Below are 17988 nucleotides of genomic sequence, written 5' to 3'. Positions count from 1 at the left end.
CTTATTTCTAGGAACAAGCAGTGTAGTGGTAAAAATGCTCTATAAACCATATTTTACTATGGTGTGCAGGGTTTTTAATAGCATTCAAATCCATTTGAAAGTATGGGGTGACACATTAATGGTTTGAGTCAATAATGATTATTTAGAAGCGGGGGTAGAGATCCACAACAAATATATCCTGAACAAATATTACTGTATTAAAAGCATGATAAAGGTGATCTAAAGCATGTACTAACATGTTTTTGAGGCTTCTGAATGAGCAAAAGTTGTGCTTTAACAGTTTGGCAGCATTTTACCTTGTAATAATAACCTCAGTTATAGTATTTAATGGTGTTAGGAAAACAAAAAACAAGATTTGATTTTCTCTAGCCAACCACAGTGCTTGGCTAAGTCTAATGAGTTAAATTTAGATATTATCATATTGAGTACACTTATGCTGTCGCTATTACTGTTTTTAAATTTATACCATATTTGTATATTTGCGTGGTTATTGATTTATGTTAATAGTTCTTGTTTATAAAATTATATTGGCCGGTAACTAATGATAGAACAATTTAACGTCTTCCTAAAAAAAAAAAAAGAATAAAAACGTAAAATCACCAGATCAATAACCGTATAAGCACTAAACTGTGAATGTGCTACCCAGCAAATATTTCCAACCAAAACTATTTTCCTCATAAGCCTTTGTGGTCATTTAAACCATTTTTATATGCATAAATCCATAACTGGCTAATATCCCGAGCTCGCTAATCATTCCGCATCATACGCCTTTTACGCCACCACGAAATAAAGCCCACAAATACTCCCTCACAAGCGACTTCACAAAGCGCTGCATAAAAACAAAATAATTCGTTTCGTTTTCCTCAGTTTTTAAATCGCCAACGCGCCGAGAAAATACAAGTCGCGGCCCTGCCAAAAGAGCCGGGTTGCGGCCACTTGTCTCAGACTCCTTCCGCATTTTCCTGCGGCTCCGAGGCAGTGACGTGCGCCTCTGAAGGCGGCGTAATCGCCGGCGGAGCTGGAGGCTGCAGCGCCTCGGAGCGCATCAGACTCGGCCCCTCCCCTCCGCGCTCTGCGGCGGCCCGCCCTACTCACACAAGAGCCCCGTCTGCGTTCTGCCCGAGTCTGGGGGTGGGAGAAGGAAGCCCGTACGGCCTTGGAAACCAAACAAAAAAAATACAAAAGGTAGGCCGCGGTGTTTAACACGGTATGAAAGTTTATATTTGCTAAATTAGCATCTGATGCGATATTTTGGAGTGCGAGTGAAATGCGTGTTTATCCGTTTGAGAGATTAACGTCGTTGCAATGGCGCGTAGGCCTTTGTTAGCACCGAGCCGCGGCCTTCAGAGGCCTAAAGTAGGCCGCGGAGACGGAACTCTCAAGACCCGCACGACTGATTCATAAGCAGCCACGCATTGATTTCATGTACAGATGGATTACGCAATCTATAATTGTGTTGCAGATCATATTTAATGTCTTTGTGCTGATACTTAAGTATATATTTACGAGATTTGATGATTGTTTTAATTTATTCAAAATGGCGATGATCGCGAAGGGGGCGTGGCTGGTTATTTATAACAGTGGGCGGGGCTTTGAGTCTCAGTCTCAGAGAGGGAACGCCCCTTTGCACTGTCACAGATGGGAATAGAAGCGTCAACACTACATTACAGTATCAGATTATGGGATTCATGGAAGCCTGTTTGCCTTACAGTTGCTGTGCTAGAATTATAATAAGGTCATTCCTATTGTCTGGGTATTTTTGAGCCCTGTAGCTTAGAAAATAAATATGTGTATGTTGCTTCTACCAGAATTTGAGAAATAATTACAGGTTATGATCAGGTACTCAGCTGTATTTATTATTTTATACAATATATCCAGACACATAAAAATGTGCTGCATAACCAGAATAACTTTAGTAAACTGGTAAATTGCTTTAGTGATGGAAATAAACTACAATATAAATATTTAGTTTTGCTTGTTGTAATTTAAAATATATTGACATACATCTACCAGACTTTGAGAAATATTCAGTGGTTATGATCAGGTACTCAGATGTATTAATCATTTTAATATCTGCAAAATGGCAAGCTAAAATTATTCCATTTGAATATAATTTGATGATTTCTATTTTAAAAAAATGTACTGTTTTATGCAATATAAAGTCACATTTTATAATTATTTTCATGTTATGCCCTATAACTGATAAATGATGAAAGTTATTAAAACTGTACACAATTTTATCAAAATAAATTAAAAATAAGAAAATGTATGGATCACAATATTATGATGCATAGTTTGAAAAACAGATATTTATTTTGAGATTTGGTATAGCTTACGTTTAGCCGTGTTATTCAATTTAAATAAAATGATTTAATGATTCCCATCTTAAAAACAATTTTTATTATTTTATACAACATATCCAGACACATAAAAAAAAGTACTGCATAAGAATAACTTGAGTAAACTGGAATAAATTGCTTTAGTGATGGAAAGGAACTAAATTAAATATTAATATTTAATCTGGCTATTTTATGACTTTCTTTTGTGATGTTGTGGTCATTTTTGTAATATCCCACTCTATTGTTTAATCCTGTTTAGTGTTGTCAAACAATTAATCACGATTAATCGCATCCAAAAGAAAAGTATATAAGTAACTGTATATTTATTATTTATATATACATATATACAATTACAGTAAAAATACATATTTTGAAAATATTTACATGCATATTTATATTTATGTAATTTATATTATATATACATATATTTAATATATAAACATAACATATTTTCTTTAAATATATACATTCATGTGTGTGTTTATATACAGTATACATAATAAATATACACAGTACACACACACATATTATGTAAACAAGAACTTTTGGATGTGATTAATCATGATCAATCGCAATTAATCGTTTGACAGCACTAAAAAGACAATTCTGCTGTAAATTGCTGTTAAACTGCTGTAAACTGTGTTGTAATAGTTTCATTTCCTTTTGCATGTTGTTCCTGTAGGTCTTATATTATGCAGATGACCGGTGGAGACAATGGATGAAGATGTAACGGCTCTCAGTCTCCATTCCCATGAGCCCAAGATAATATTCCATGGGGCAGGTAAGCAAACAACGACTGATGAATCCTCTCAGATTGTTGTTTTATGAGTGTAAAGACTTCAGTGTGTGAATTTGTGGGTTCTTCTGCATTAAAAAGGTGACGGAGAAGACGACGAGGTGGTGGTAGAACTTCAGGAGTCTGTTCTGGTGTCTGACGTCGAGGGTGAGAAGATCGCGGTGCACGGCCTCGCCCATGAGGAACTGGTCATCCAGGAAGCCATCGAGGATGTGGTGGCGGAGTACGTGCCATGCACAGATGATGACGAAGCGCTTGGCACCATCGCTGTGGAGACCTGTGTGATGTCACCCGATGATGTGGCTCTGGACGAGGAAGGACTGCAGGTTGATGTGGTGACTGACGCTCAGGTACAGGAGGATCCTGACACCTGTGGAGACTACCTCATGATCTCTTGTGAGTGGCTTCAGCCAATCAGAATAGAGCATTTGTTGAAAAGGATCTGTGGATATTAATGACTTTCACTCAACAGTTTACTTTTAATGGATTAGTTCACTCCTGAATTACAATTTCCTGATTTGGATTTTTCTCCATATAGTGGATTTCAATGGGGGATCAACGGGTTGAAGGTCCAAATTGCCATTTCAGTGAAACTTCAAAGGGCTCTACACAATCCCAGCTGAGGAATAAGGGTCTTATCTAGCGAAACGATTGGTTATTTTCTAAAAAAATACAAATTTCTATACTTTTAAACCACAAATATTCGTCTGCGATGCGCATTTATGACTTTACGTGTTACATAATCAAGTTGGGAAGGTCACACGTGGTTCTTCGTCTTTGTACTTCAGTTCAAAAACGTAGGGTAGGGCGAAAAGCTCCATATCATTTTCTTCTTTAACTTCAAAACTGTCCAACATAGTTTTTTTACCTTTTTTGTAAAGGCCGCTTGACTTTCTTTGCACATTAGCTTTGTAAACACTGGGCTGGTATTTCCATCTGCGTCACAAGTGACCTTTCCAACGTGACTACGTAATGTGTGAAGTCAAGCTAGTTCAAGACAAGTATTCGTGGTTAAAAAGTATACATTTTTTTTATATATATATATATATATATGTATTTTTTTAGAAAATGGCCGATCGCATTGCTAGGTAAGACCCTTATTTCCCAGCTGGGATTGTGTAGAGCCCTTTACAGCTGCACTGAAACTGCAGTTCGGACCTTCAACCTGCTGACCCCCATTGAAGTCCACTATATGGAGAAAAATCCTGGAACGTTTTCCTCAAAAACCTAAAGTTCTTTTCGACTGAAGAAAGAAGTGAACATCTTGGATTGACAATAGACAATGGACCTTTTTTGCCATCATGTCACCCAAATTTCGCTGTGTGACTGCACTTTTACACTGTATTACTTGTTGACAGAATGTTTTTCTGTGGTCATCAGAATTGATGGATCTCTATTATTAATGGAAGTCAAAGTGTGAGATGAACAATTATTCTAAATGTAAAGCATGACTTTTTGCTTTATTCTTTACACCATTTAATGATACAATATTTAGGATGCAAGAATATGAATGTTGCTTGTTTGTCAGCATCTGTTTTGGTTTTATTTCAGTGGATGAGGCTGGAAAGGTTGTTTCGGATGAGGATGCTAAAGTCACTATTGAGGGCACTTTAGAAGACTCGGAGGATGTGGAGAAGGATGATGAGGGTCAAGAGGTCATCAAAGTGTACATCATCAAGGCTCACCCAGAGGAGGAGGACTTGGGTGAGTCAGAACTTTATTCAAGTCTGGAGCATGATGCTGTACTTGAAGGTATAGTTAACCCAAAAATGAAAATTCTGTCATTAATTACTCACCCTCATGTAGTTTCAAACCTGTAAGACCTTTGTTCATCTTCAGAACACAAATTAAGATGTTTTTGATGAAATCCGAGAGCTTTCTGACCCTGCATAGACGGCAACAATACTACCAGGCCCAGAAACATTGCGATACTCTCGTAAATGGTAGCACAGAATGATGTGGAAGAGAAGAATTGTTGAATTAAGTTATTTTTGTTTTCTTTGCACGCAAGAATTATTCTCATAGCTTCATAAAATTACGGTTGAACCACTGATGTCACATGCACTATTGTATCTTTGTCTTTACCACCATTCTGGGAACGTGGTAGTACCGTTCCTGTCTATGCAGGGTCAGAAAACTTGTGGATTTCATCCAAAATATTTTAATTTGTGTTCCAAAGATAAACGAAGATCTTACAGGTTTGGAACTGAATTTTCATTTTTGGGCAAACTAATCTTTTCATTAGAGTTTATTTCAAACACTTTTTATTTTAATGTATATATTTGGTGTTCATAGATTTATGGATTATTTACAGGAGGCACTGTTGACATAGGAGACGCTGAGCTTGATGTGGATGAAACCGTGGAGCTGGTGGATTCCTCTGGAATGCCGATAAGGGAAAAGATGGTGTACATGTCAATGGATGAAGCCAATCAAAACCAGGATGACATCAGTGAGTCACGTTACCGTTGGTTTGTTATGAAAATGTTTCATCCAATGATGCTATGTGTTTTTCCTCAAACAGATGTGGCTAAAATCACAGATGAAGTGTACATGGAAGTAGTGGTGGGCGGTGAGGACCCTGGAAGTGCTCAGCGGGCAATTGAAAATGTGTCACTCAGCAAAGACTTCATGCCTGTGGCTTGGGCAGCTGCTTACGGTTAGTGAAACACTTATACATTTTTTGGTCATATTCAAATGTTGTATTGCACAGTGTTTTCCCACAATCAATATATATCACTTTAAAGGGATAGTTCACCTAAAAATTGAAAAAATTCCCCATGATTTTCTCCCTTTCAAACCATGTTATATGTATATGACTTTATTCATTCAAACAAATACAATTAGAGTTTTATATATATATATATATATATATATATATATATATATATATATATATATAAAATCCTGTCTCTTCCAGGCTTTATAATGGCAGTGAATAGTGGTTGAGATTTTGAAGCAAAATAGTGCTCCATGTGAGTTAATAAAGGCATTCTGAAGTTAATTGATGTTTTTGTGTAAAAAAAGATCCAGCTTCTTCACGAGAGAGTGGCATTCCAGTGGATGACGAACGGCGGAGGCGTAGCATAAGCTCTGGTGAGAATACGCTTGTTTCACGAGAACCAAGTTTTGTTTAAAGCAAAGAAAAACTAGTCTCCTCTCGTCTTATATCGAAATCCTCCATCATTTTTCTTTACAAATCCTCATTTTGTACTTTTAATTCATGACTGGTGTTTTGTTTTACTCTTTCCTCTGCACTTACGCGTTCGTCACTTCTCACTGGAACGCCAGTTTTAAATATGGATATTTTTTTCACACAAATGCCTCGATTCACTTCACAAAAGGCCTTCATTAACTCCCCAGAGCCGTGCGGAGCACTATTTATGATGGGCATATGAACTTTATTTTGCTTCAAAACCTCAACACCCATTTACTGCCATTATAAAGCTTGGAAGAACCCGTACATTTTTTTTTTTTAACATAACTCAGATTGTATTCGTCTAAAAGAAAAAAGTCATATACACGTAGAATGGCTTGAGGGGAAGCAAATCATGGGGTAATATTCATTTTTTGGTAAACTATCCCTTTAACGCATCAGTTTTGAGCAGTAAAGAAATATAAATGTGTTCTATCATTTTCATAAATTATGTCTCCTAAATCATTTGTACATTCAACTAATAAGGAATTTTCCTACTATGAAGTGGACATATGCAATCGTTTTAAATTAATTTGCATGAGAAATCATTTATTTAAACTGATTTATTGAGTATGTCAATAACCAAATTTGTTACAGAGTTATAGTTTATTAATTAAACCCTAAATAATACAGACATCTTTAATCTTCAGTACGAATTTGTTTGTGAAAGACAGTTTCTCATTATAACCTTTAAATATGATGTAATGTCTGTCAGGTGGAGAGGAGAGTGAAAGCTGTGAGAACAGGAACGGAGCAGCTAGTGCTTTACTGCACGTTGATGAATCTGATATGATCGAAAGACTCAGTCGTCAACGAAGCAAGAACAAGAGCAAAAAACGTTCTGAACTTCGTCACGTTCAAACAGGTACATCTCTTCTACATTTTAATTTTCAGTGTTTTTTATATTTTCTTGGATTTAAAGGGACTGTTCACCCAAAGAATTACTCACCCTCATGTAGTTCCAAACCCGTGAGACCTTCATTTATCTTGGGAACACAAATTAAGTTATTTTTGATGAAATCCAGGAGCTTTTTGACTTGATTGGAGGTTGAACCACCGATGTCACGTGGACTATTTTAACAATGTCCTTACTACCTTTCTGGTCCTTGAACGTGTCAGTTGCATTGCTGTCTATACAGGGTCAGAAAGCTCTCAGATTTCATCAAAAATATCTTATTTTGTGTTTCAAAGATGAACAAAGGTCTTACGGGTTTGGAACGACATGAGGGTGAGTAATTAATGACTGAAAAATGAATTTTTTGGGGGTTTTTTTCATGATTTTCTCTAGATATAGATATAGATTTAGATTTGTATTTCAAATAAATGTTTTTAACTTTCTAATTATTAAAGAATCATGGAAAAATATATTAATACTAAGAAGCACCGCAGTTTTTAACTTTGATAATAATCTCCAAACCTTTCAACTGCAGCATATTATATTCATTTTGGTTTGCTTTTTCAACTTTAGCAATCATCATTGGACCTTACGGCCAGCCTCTTACGGTGTACCCTTGCATGCTATGTGGAAAGAAGTTCAAGTCGCGTGGTTTCCTCAAGCGCCACACCAAGAATCACCATCAGGATGTCGTAAACCGCAAGAAATACCAGTGCACGGACTGTGATTTCACCACTAACAAAAAAGCCAGTCTCCACAACCACATGGAGATCCACACCCTCAGTAGTAAAGCCCCATTCGAGTGTGAAGTCTGCGGAAAAGAGTTCCACCAGCAGGCGGCGCTGTTCTCTCACCGTCTGCAGCACCACCACAGAGAATCCAAGATTCAGATTCCACCACCTACAACCAAAATGCACAAATGCAAATTCTGCGAATACGAAACGGCAGAACAAGGACTTCTAAACCGACACCTGCTTGCCGTTCACAGTAAGAATTTCCCGCATATATGTGTGGAGTGTGGGAAAGGTTTCCGACATCCATCAGAGCTGAAAAAACACATGAGAACACACACCGGAGAAAAACCGTACTCCTGCCTGTACTGCGACTACAAATCAGCCGACTCGTCTAATTTAAAGACGCACGTTAAGACCAAGCATAGCAAAGAGATGCCATATAAGTGCGACCGATGTTTCCAAACATTTGCCGAACCGGATGAGCTGTTACAACACGGATTGACACACGAGGAGGCCAAAACACACCAGTGCACCCACTGTGATCACAAAAGCTCAAATTCGAGTGACCTGAAGCGCCACATCATTTCAGTTCACACCAAAGACTATCCACATAAATGCGAAGTCTGTGGAAAAGGCTTCCACCGGCCATCCGAGCTCAAAAAGCACTCGGCCGCCCATAAGGCTAAGAAGTTACACCAGTGTAGGCATTGCAATTTCAAAATCGCTGATCCGTTTGTTCTCAGTCGGCATATTTTGTCAGTGCACACCAAAGAACAGCAAGCGTTCCCTGATAAAAAGGGTCTTAAGAAGACATTTGGACTGGGTGCTCATGGAGGTAAGAAAATTTTGGGCGGCGCCGGTTTGTCTAAGGGTCACCGGGAACGCCGGGTGTACCAGTGCCAGTATTGTGACTACAGCACTGGTGACGCGTCTGGTTTCAAGAGGCATGTGATTTCCATTCACACCAAAGACTATCCTCACCGATGTGATTTCTGCTCGAAAGGCTTCCGCAGACCGTCGGAGAAGAATCAGCACATTATGCGGCATCATAAAGACCTAATGCCTTCCATGTGATCTTTGCAATCGGAAACCCATTAGGAAAAGCTCTGATGTAGCTGTGGTCTTCAGGGCCAAAAGCTGACCGTTGGAAAGCCGACTAGAAGCTTGTTCGGATTCCAGATTGTACAGTCAGGCTGAAAGTGCAAGGAAATGGAGAAAAAAGCTAAAATCTAAACATGTAGTGTCCAGTTGGAAGTTACACTGCTGTAATGTTCTGAAGACACATTTTTTAAAAAGTTAAATCAACCTTTCTTGTGTCTAAATCAGCTGACCAGCTTTAGATTATTGCGGAAATAGATAAACTTGCATACTAATCCATCAAGGGTGTTTTATGTTGGAGCGTCTGGATATAAATTTGAATTATGACTCCTGTATTGCATGTTACACAAAACATGTTTGAACAGCTTTGGTGATTGTGGTGTTTGTGCACATGCGTTTACAAGTACAAAATTTCGGAAAAAGCCTTGAAAAGGTCCGTTAAATTACAGTGCTAATGCTTTATCGACTGGTTTCTTAGCTTCGGATGAGCAGAATGTCTAATTAAAGTGAACTGAAAACTCACATTATGCCGTGGCTGCTAAAACTTTGTTTTAATTTGAGATGATAATAGCTGTTTAGACTTTTGGGAAACCCATCTTTCATTGATTTACTAATAACAGCTGAATATGAATTTAATGTAGGACAGGGTTTCTTGGTAATATTTACAATAAACAAAATTATATTGCGAATAGTACTCGACTCGCGAAGAGACATTAAATCAAGCCGAATGGGTGGTAATCTAAATTTGTTTTAATTTAGACGCTAGTATGCTTGGGTATTTCTTGAATGTGGCCGTTTGGCTTTTGGTCTGTTTGTTGTAAAACTCACCCTCAAATTATTGTTGTTATTATTATTGTTATTATTATTATATTAAGACGTTTAGGGTAAATTTTATTTTTTACACAGATACTGAAAATGTATAATTTGGAATAAAGAGATTCTAAAAGATGTTATGTTATGTGTATATGAAATATTTGTAAATACAGAAGTAATAAACAGTATTTTGTGTCCAAATAGTATTTTATTTTTTTTTTATTTTTCAAGATGAAATGACATGCAAATGGGCAATCTGAATAAATCACACCAGCGTTTCTCGTTTGTAAACCAATTTAATCTAACAGCAGTAAACAAAACCAGGTATGCCATATGGGTTATGAAACGTTTGACATTTACAGGAAAATAAAAACTGACACATCAATACAGAAACGTCAAGAACTGAGTTCAAATGCATCATTTGGTTTCTGTCCCCCTGATTGAGACGTCCTTTGGAAGAGTAGTTGCAAATTGGTTTGTCATCGTGAGCACAACGTGTATAAGGCAAAAACAAAACTGATGTTTCCATACAAAATGAGAGACAAAAACCTAGCAGACAAGAGGGCCAGCGAATTCACATCAGTTTCTCAGGTGAAATGATCAGACCAGCTGAAGTTGTCTTTGTCTTTTTGTCTTTGAGACGTTTAGGCAACTGAGCATTCTCCTGTAAAACAACAGGTACAAATTAGTGAAAATTCTGATTATTTAAAAATAAAATATGACACTGAGGATTGGTTAAAATCTTAAAACGTACCGTTTGGTGGCAGCATGACGATGTTTTCCTCAAGGATGCCGGTGTCCACAGAGAACTGCCTAAACTTTTCTTTCAAGTCGTCAGTAATTTCTGTAGTACGACCTGTTAATGACACGTTCAGAGTCAGTTTCGCGTTTACGTAATGAAATGTTTCAGCTAAGTTCTATCATTTAGACAAAACGAACTCTTACTGTAGAATTTGTTGAGAATCTCAGAAACGCCTCCCTTGGTCTTGATGGTGTGAACGAGAGCGTACTCATCAAATTTGGCATCAACCACACGCATGTCGTTGTCATTTCCCCAACCTGAGGACAAAGGAACAACAATTTGAGCATTAGCAATTTTTAGCGAAATTAGTTAAATTAGCATTCGCAAAAGCAGGACGTCTTACGCTGGCTGTAGAAGAGAAAACGTCCCGGAGTCTCGGTTTTCTTCGCGAGGTGTGTCATTCTCCAGCAGGTACCATCAGTCCTGAAAAACAAATTAAGGAGTTTAAGTTATTCTTTTGCGATTATGAGAGCATTTAGAATGTCAAAACTCTTCTTGAACACTATAAAGTCTTGAGCTTACTTCATGTTAGTGTAACTGATATCAAGATCTCCGTCCTCTGTAGGCGTCATCATGGCAGTTCCCATTTTCATGTCATCTTTGTGACTGACAAACCATTTTGCATTTGTAGCAAAGCCAATGAGATACCACTTTCCTCCCATCTGCAACAAATATAACTATTTTAGACCAACACTCCTTAAAAAATAAAAGTTCTAACATGTTTTTTTACAGTGATGCCAAAGAACCATTCTGCTTCTATAAAGAACCATTTTTTTCCTATTGTGAGAACAAAGAACCTTTTCCCACTTTAAAGAATGGAATGATTCCATGAAAGGTTCTTCATGTAATCACTGATAGCACTGAACATTTTCAAACCTGAGAATATCCCTAAAACTCACTGATAACACTTCAGAGCTTTCATTTTTAGTATTTTACAGTACAACTTCAATGTAAATGCCTGTGCATATTCATTTCTTACCTGTTCCAGGTCGAAGTCAGTCATGGGCATGACATCAGCAGAGGCGAACACTGCACAGAGCAGAACGCACAGCATCTTCAATACGACGGTCGTCATGGCTGTAGAAGTGTAGGTTCTCTCTCTGTATGCAGTTCAGAAGGCAAAGGTGGCTGAGTAGAGGAGACGAAAGGCAGCCCCTGTTTTATCCTCGGTTGAGCCCCCCCAAAACCCTCCTTCCTTGAGTCCCTCCCACCACCAAAGACACAGCAGGAATGATAATTGCAGTCGTTACACAACTTGCAACAGACACGTGTGGATTTTTCCAGGTATATGTGGGTGTTTGAGGGTATTTTTGATGCTTTTATGACCCTCAGAAGTGGTGACCCTGTTTGGCCTCTATGCAATACAATTATGTTTTTGAAAGACGTTTTTTATTGCTCATCCATGCTGCATTTATTTGACCAAAATACAGTAAATATATTATGATTTAAAACAACAGTTTTCTATTTTAATATACTTTCAAACGTAAATTATTCCTGCGAAGGCAAAGCTGAATTTTCGGCATCAATACTCCAGTCTTCAGTGTCACATGGTCCTTCAGAAATCATTCAAATATGCTGATTTGCTGCTCAACAAACATATTAATGTTTTTGTGTGTGTGTGTGTGTGTGTGTGTGTGTAAACCATATTTCAGGTGTCTTTGATGAATAGAAAGTTCAAAAGAACAGCATTTATTTAAAACAGAAGTGTTTAATAACCTTTTTACGTCTTTACTGTCACTTTTGATTAATTTAAAGCATGCTTGATGAATTAAATTATTTTTAAAAATCTTACTGAGGCCAAACTTTTAAATGGTAGTGTAGACTGGAGAAGATGGTAAGTCATAAGGCTATAAATGTGTTTGTTATAAACTGTAAAGCAAATTATCAAAATGCATTCTCTCCAAATTAATCTCTTGTGCAGCAGCTGTGAGAGTTGCAGCAAATAGCCGTTTTGAGTTAAAACTAGTTCATTTCTGCGTTAGATGTTATTCCATCAGAAAATGATTTCCTTAGGACATCTTTTGGAATGTTGGATATGTAACATGTTTACCCCTTTGTGTTGTGTAACTCTAAAAGGGTGGGCAGGCAGAGGCTTGTTGTGAGGGTTACATCACAAACCACACTAACCTCATCAAGCTGACTTTGCCTTGTTTTATAAGTGCTTTTTTTTGTTGCATCTAGAATAGCTTGAGGAAAATCACCACTTTAGATGCTTATTAGCAAGGATGTAACCAAAAAATAAACATTAGGGGATGCACTTTTCTCACTATCTGTTGTTCATGCTCAAACTAGAAAATGCAATTTTAAAACACATAAAACCTTGAAATAACTTTATTGGTGCAATTCTTAGCACAAGCATTTCTCAGAGTGCTCACAAGATGCTGGCCAGTCAGTCTTAAGTCAAATCTGGTGGACAAAGCAAAGATAGTGTTAGGTTGCAAAATTATACAGTTTCTAAGTGTTACAAAACCTAATTTAAGTTATGCAAGTTTAGCAACACATGGTTTTAAAACAGAAAACGTGATTCTAACACAAGCAGGAGATGCACAAATGGCCGGATTGGCTCTTTCTGGTAGATGAAAAATTCCTTTCAGCCAATCAGTAAATGTTGCCTAACACCAAGCAACAGCACCGAGCAGTCGAGAAGTCCGATTCGTTCTAAATGGTTCTTTTAAACGATTCACACGAATCAGTTCGCACAGCTGTGTTACTGCCATGTTATTGCACGTAGTGAAATAAATATTTAGTTAAACATTTTATGCTCTGTTTTCGAATGTGTTTCATGTTGTGTCAGTGTCCTCCATTAATGCAGAGTATTTATATACGCTTTACGAATCGGTTCATTTGAATTATTAAAACGAACGGTTTGAATCATTAAAATAAACGTGCGCGAATATGATATTAGAATCAGCAGTGCGTTGTTTAGAATGTAACAGTTATTACATTTCTTAACAATACATGTCGTTCTGAAAATGTTAGTTAATTAAACATTACGCTGATGTAAAACAAACAAATGTACATCTTACCCAGAACCTTTTCTGTGGACTCGCAGAACCCTGGAAAAGAGCCTCGAATTAAAAAAGTATTCATCACTGGTTTTATTATAGCCTAACTTGTCCATTTTTCTCACCATAGTCAGGATACTGGAAGGTTACGTCCAATCCCAAATTAAAAATTTTTGCACGATCCTCAAATTTATCCACTATATTATCTGGCACCTCACTGGACCGTCCTTTCAAACGAATAAAAATTTGATTAAAACAGTGCTTTTTTCCTCAGTGGTGCCATTGTGACACTAAAAGGTGGGTGTAAGAAGTTTAAAATAGAGACTATAGAACACCTACCATATAGTTTCATGGTAATTTTCCCTGCTCTCTTAAAAGCCACCATAGCATATGAGCTGTAGTCCGTCTCAAGAACCATTATGTCCACATTCTCAGCAGGTCTCTTACCTGCATAAGGAATCTGACATTATTTAACGCCGTTGTATTACACTCTTAAAACTAAAGGTGCTTCAAAAGGTTCTTTAAGCGATGCCATAGAAGAACCATTTTTGGTTCCACAAAGAACCATTCAGTCTAAGGTTCTTTAAAGAACCATTTCTTGCTTACCTTTTTAGAATCTTAAGAACCTTATTTATCACAAAGAACCTTTTGTGGAACAGAAAGGTTCTTCAGATGTTAAAGGTTCTTTATGGAACTGTTTAGACAAGAAGGTTCTTCTATGGCATTGTGAAGCACCTTTATTTTTAAGAATGTGATTTAAACAAACAGTAACTATAAAGTATTTGGACACTTTCTGTATGTCAAACTTAATGGAACTCAGCTAGAACACCTGAGTGAACCTGATGGCTATAAAGATAAAATTGTCTAAAATCTTATAGCATCATTTTGCAAATATGTTGCTGCAAATGCAGTGTCTAAAGTGTTCAATTACATGCTGGATTTAATGTATTTGTCCAGATAGTACATGTACTTACAAGGTTTTGCATAATTGTTTACAAGAAAATTTAAACCAAACCCTAATCATATCCCTATAGTTATGTATGTTGACTAATACTCAGTACTTTTTGATTTTCAAACCTTTAAAATCTTGTGAAGATTATAAAATCTCTTTTGCATATCAACTGTCAGTCCAGGTCAGGGAGCATTTCCCAACAAAGAAGAGCCATCAGTTTAGATAGTGGTATGAATGACAGGCTTTGAACCCTGGTCTGGTGGTCAGTGTGGTTTAGTCGTCACCAGATACCTACCTTTGAAAAGCAGTTGGCCAGGGGTCTTTGTTTTCATGTAGTTCTGTTTGATCTCCCAGCACTCAAAATTGCTAACGTTGGGAAAAAACAAAATGGATGAGCACACAAGTTAAACACATTTAAAAAGCACTTAAGTATTCAAATCTTAGATGTTTACTAAGACCATTTTATTATCTATTTAAAATCACAATAGTATTTAAAATGTCAGTAATATATATAAAATCATAATTTAGTGGGTACTTGCAATTGGGAGGTGGCTGTCCCAAACCCTAACCCCTAAATTTAAACTTATGAAAATGATTTTTTTGTGTGTGTTTTAGTGTGTTTTAGTAATGTTTTCGTATGTGGGTTAAAATTTGTAATGTGATGTGATTGCTACCAAACTACCGAAAATGTGCTGTCACTACCAAAACATAGGATGTTTTGTCAAAAATAAACTATACTGAATTATCAAGTAAGATGTTATGATAATTTTTGGTTCAGTGTAAATTTAAACGAATGAATCCTTAACTTTGAAATTGGTATGATCCATTTCTTGCATTTTACAAAGAAAAATTGGATTGAAAATACAACAATAGAATAAATGTAATATAACCCTTCTTAATTATATATTACTGTCTTTCAGTAGTGACAAAAACGTCTTTTTCCAAGACGTTTCCAACTCTGACTTTGAACTAAATCTGTAGAATGACCCATATAGACATATATAGACATTTCTTAGTGATTTAAATATAACTCATAAAAAATAAAAATACTCATGAAAAAAAAAACTGACAAAGCAAGCTGTATCTTGATCATCCAATGCTTTTGCTTTTGCTTACATCAGCTGTAATTATATGATAGTCTGTACAAGTTGCCAAAGGGGACTTTTTGGGTTACATAATAAATCATGGCCTGCCTGTGCAATTTAGTAATACACACACTATGGTACACTATCATCATAACTTACTAAGAATTCTCACTGTTTAGGAATGTTTGATTTATTAGTATTATAAGCATTTCACCGCCTGACGAACTTGGAAAAAAAAAGTGGAAGAAAACATCCAAATTAAACATTGAAGTGTTTATTTTATTGCACTTATCTATTTGTGTCTGTAGATTTCAATTACAACACATATCTTTATCACTTTAGTAACACATACACCAAACGTCACAGTTTTATTCCTATCTATAATCTAAAGGTTTTTACAGTGGAGTTTGTTCTTTGATTTGGCTTGATTTTAAACTAAATGGTGAACATGTTCTTTTTTTTCTTCTGAATGTTGACAGTTTTCAGAGAGAGCAATAAAAAGAGAAAAATCCTCTGTTAAAAAAACTCAAATATGACTTAAACATGTCAATAAAATTTTGATCCTGGCTGTCTCCAGGGTTCAGATGTTTCGTTCTAGAAATGTATGCAAAGCTGTGCATATTTAATTAGATAATACCTCATTTGCATATATAGGCATAGCATACCAGAAAACTTGTAATACAAAAAAAGTGTTTGCAATTCATAATGTAATCAATCACCTGGAAAGTATGGTGATATCTGTTAGTTAATTTTTGTACCCTGTTCACCTGAGGTTTCCAGCCTTCTCATAACCAATGTAATTGGTTTTAATGTAATTTAATTTAATTAAGGTAATTAGGGGCCAGTATTTGGGTAAAACTAACTATATGTGACCCTGGACCACAAAACCATGCATAAGGGCCAGGTTTTTTAAACTGAGCTTTATACATCACCTGAAAGCAAAATAAATATGCATCCCATTGCTGTATGTTTGTTAGGATAGGACAATATTTGGCCGAGATACAACTATTTGAAAATCTGGAATCTGAGGGGGGAAAAAAATTGAGAAAATCACCTTGAAGGCTGTCCAAATGAAGTTCTTACCAATGCATATTACTAATCAAAAATTATGCTCTGGTTCTGCGCCGATAGCCTCGTGGGCAGTGAGTCAATATACAGCGCTGTTGCGCTTCGGGCGTCCCGTGTTCGAATCCATTCTTGCGGACTTTTCCAGATCCCATCCCCCCTCTCTCCCACTTAATTTGCTGTCTCTCTACTGTCCTATCAATACAACGCCAAAAATAAATCTTTTAAAAAATAAGTTTTTTTAAAAAATATCTTCATGGAATATCATCTACTTAATATCCTAATGATTTTTGGCATAAAAGAAAAACTGAACATTTTGACCCATACAATGCATTTTTGGCTATTGCTACAAATATACCCGTACTACCTAAGAGTCTGGTTTTGTGGTCCAGTGTCACATTTTATAAAGTGAACCAAGATAAACCGGCAAGTCTTAAATGCAGTGAGTAAAACGCTCCCTCTTGTGGCTCAACCAGTACTCACAGTTTTCTCACAGTGCTTACTGACACCATGTCACCAGTGACAGTCCAAGTGACAGTCGTGCTCTCCACTTTGAAACCGCTCTCCAGAAGATTCTTACACCGTGATGCCACAGTAAGCAGGTACCACTTCCCACTCATCTAGAAAGAATGAGTTTCTCATCAGACAGTGTAAAATCATTCTGCAACAAACTATGCGTGCATTTATGATCAAAATATCTGCCGTCTGTTGAAACAAGATTAATGGCCTATCAGTAAGAATAATGTTCACCCATATTCATTGTGCCAAAACGAATTAACTTCTGACAATGCTTTGACATGAAGGATGTTGAAATATACCTGATCAATGTTGATGTTCTGAACTGGAGCTAGTTTTTCAATAGCCTGTTCTGCGTCGGATTTCTTTGGCTTCGGAGGTATTGGTTTAAACCGTGCTCTTCGTGCCTCGGCAGGCTCCCAGAAACCGAGCCACGCGAGCACAAAGAACAAATGCAGCCAGAAGCGAATCATTAAATCGGTTATTTTTAAAGCGCTGATTTATTAAAACCCTTTATACCAACCCGGCAGCTCTGTTAGAAGTTTGATAATAAGAGTCAGTCAACTGTCAAGTGTTGCCAAATACGGATTCGGATGATGACCCTCTTCTCAGGTTTATCATTAACTCATTGACAAACCCACACAAATACACATTTCTGACACAATGTTCACTTTAATACAACCTGATATGTC

At 36.8% G+C, this 17988-nt stretch overlaps 3 protein-coding genes across 4 annotated transcripts; 1 reads left to right on the top strand and 2 right to left on the bottom strand.

The window, feature by feature from the left end:
* Nucleotides 1-1011: 1011 nt before the first annotated feature.
* On the top strand, nt 1012-10195 carry zfx (zinc finger protein X-linked). Of its 2 annotated transcripts, XM_051097915.1 has the most exons (9): nt 1013-1185; nt 3022-3120; nt 3217-3531; nt 4687-4839; nt 5450-5587; nt 5660-5794; nt 6163-6231; nt 7047-7196; nt 7800-10195. In XM_051097915.1, exons 2-9 carry the CDS (start codon nt 3054-3056, stop codon nt 9032-9034), a joined length of 2262 nt encoding a protein of 753 aa, XP_050953872.1. In that variant the 5' UTR covers nt 1013-1185; nt 3022-3053; the 3' UTR covers nt 9035-10195. The 2 variants fall into 2 exon arrangements, with proteins under 2 accessions (XP_050953873.1, XP_050953872.1); XM_051097916.1 differs by lacking the exon at nt 6163-6231 and having other exon boundaries at nt 1012-1185.
* A 178-nt stretch (nt 10196-10373) lies between these two features.
* On the bottom strand, nt 10374-11825 carry LOC127155595 (lipocalin). The gene is made up of 6 exons (XM_051097920.1): nt 11653-11825; nt 11196-11335; nt 11017-11096; nt 10817-10930; nt 10626-10727; nt 10374-10535 (listed from the first exon to the last, which is right to left on the bottom strand). Exons 1-6 carry the CDS (start codon nt 11746-11748, stop codon nt 10516-10518), a joined length of 552 nt encoding a protein of 183 aa, XP_050953877.1. The 5' UTR covers nt 11749-11825; the 3' UTR covers nt 10374-10515.
* A 1163-nt stretch (nt 11826-12988) lies between these two features.
* c8g (complement component 8, gamma polypeptide) lies at nt 12989-17879 on the bottom strand. Its single transcript, XM_051097918.1, has 7 exons — nt 17599-17879; nt 17264-17400; nt 14926-14996; nt 14018-14125; nt 13804-13905; nt 13700-13729; nt 12989-13079 (listed from the first exon to the last, which is right to left on the bottom strand). The coding sequence occupies exons 1-7, from the start codon at nt 17767-17769 to the stop codon at nt 13069-13071; spliced, it is 630 nt and encodes a 209-aa protein (XP_050953875.1). The 5' UTR covers nt 17770-17879; the 3' UTR covers nt 12989-13068.
* Nucleotides 17880-17988: the final 109 nt, after the last annotated feature.

Source organism: Labeo rohita, chromosome 24 (genome assembly GCF_022985175.1).
Source record: "Labeo rohita strain BAU-BD-2019 chromosome 24, IGBB_LRoh.1.0, whole genome shotgun sequence".
Taxonomy (NCBI): Eukaryota; Metazoa; Chordata; class Actinopteri; order Cypriniformes; family Cyprinidae; genus Labeo; species Labeo rohita.
The sequence above is the reverse complement of the archived record's forward strand: the minus strand, read 5'-3'. Positions and strand labels throughout refer to the sequence as shown.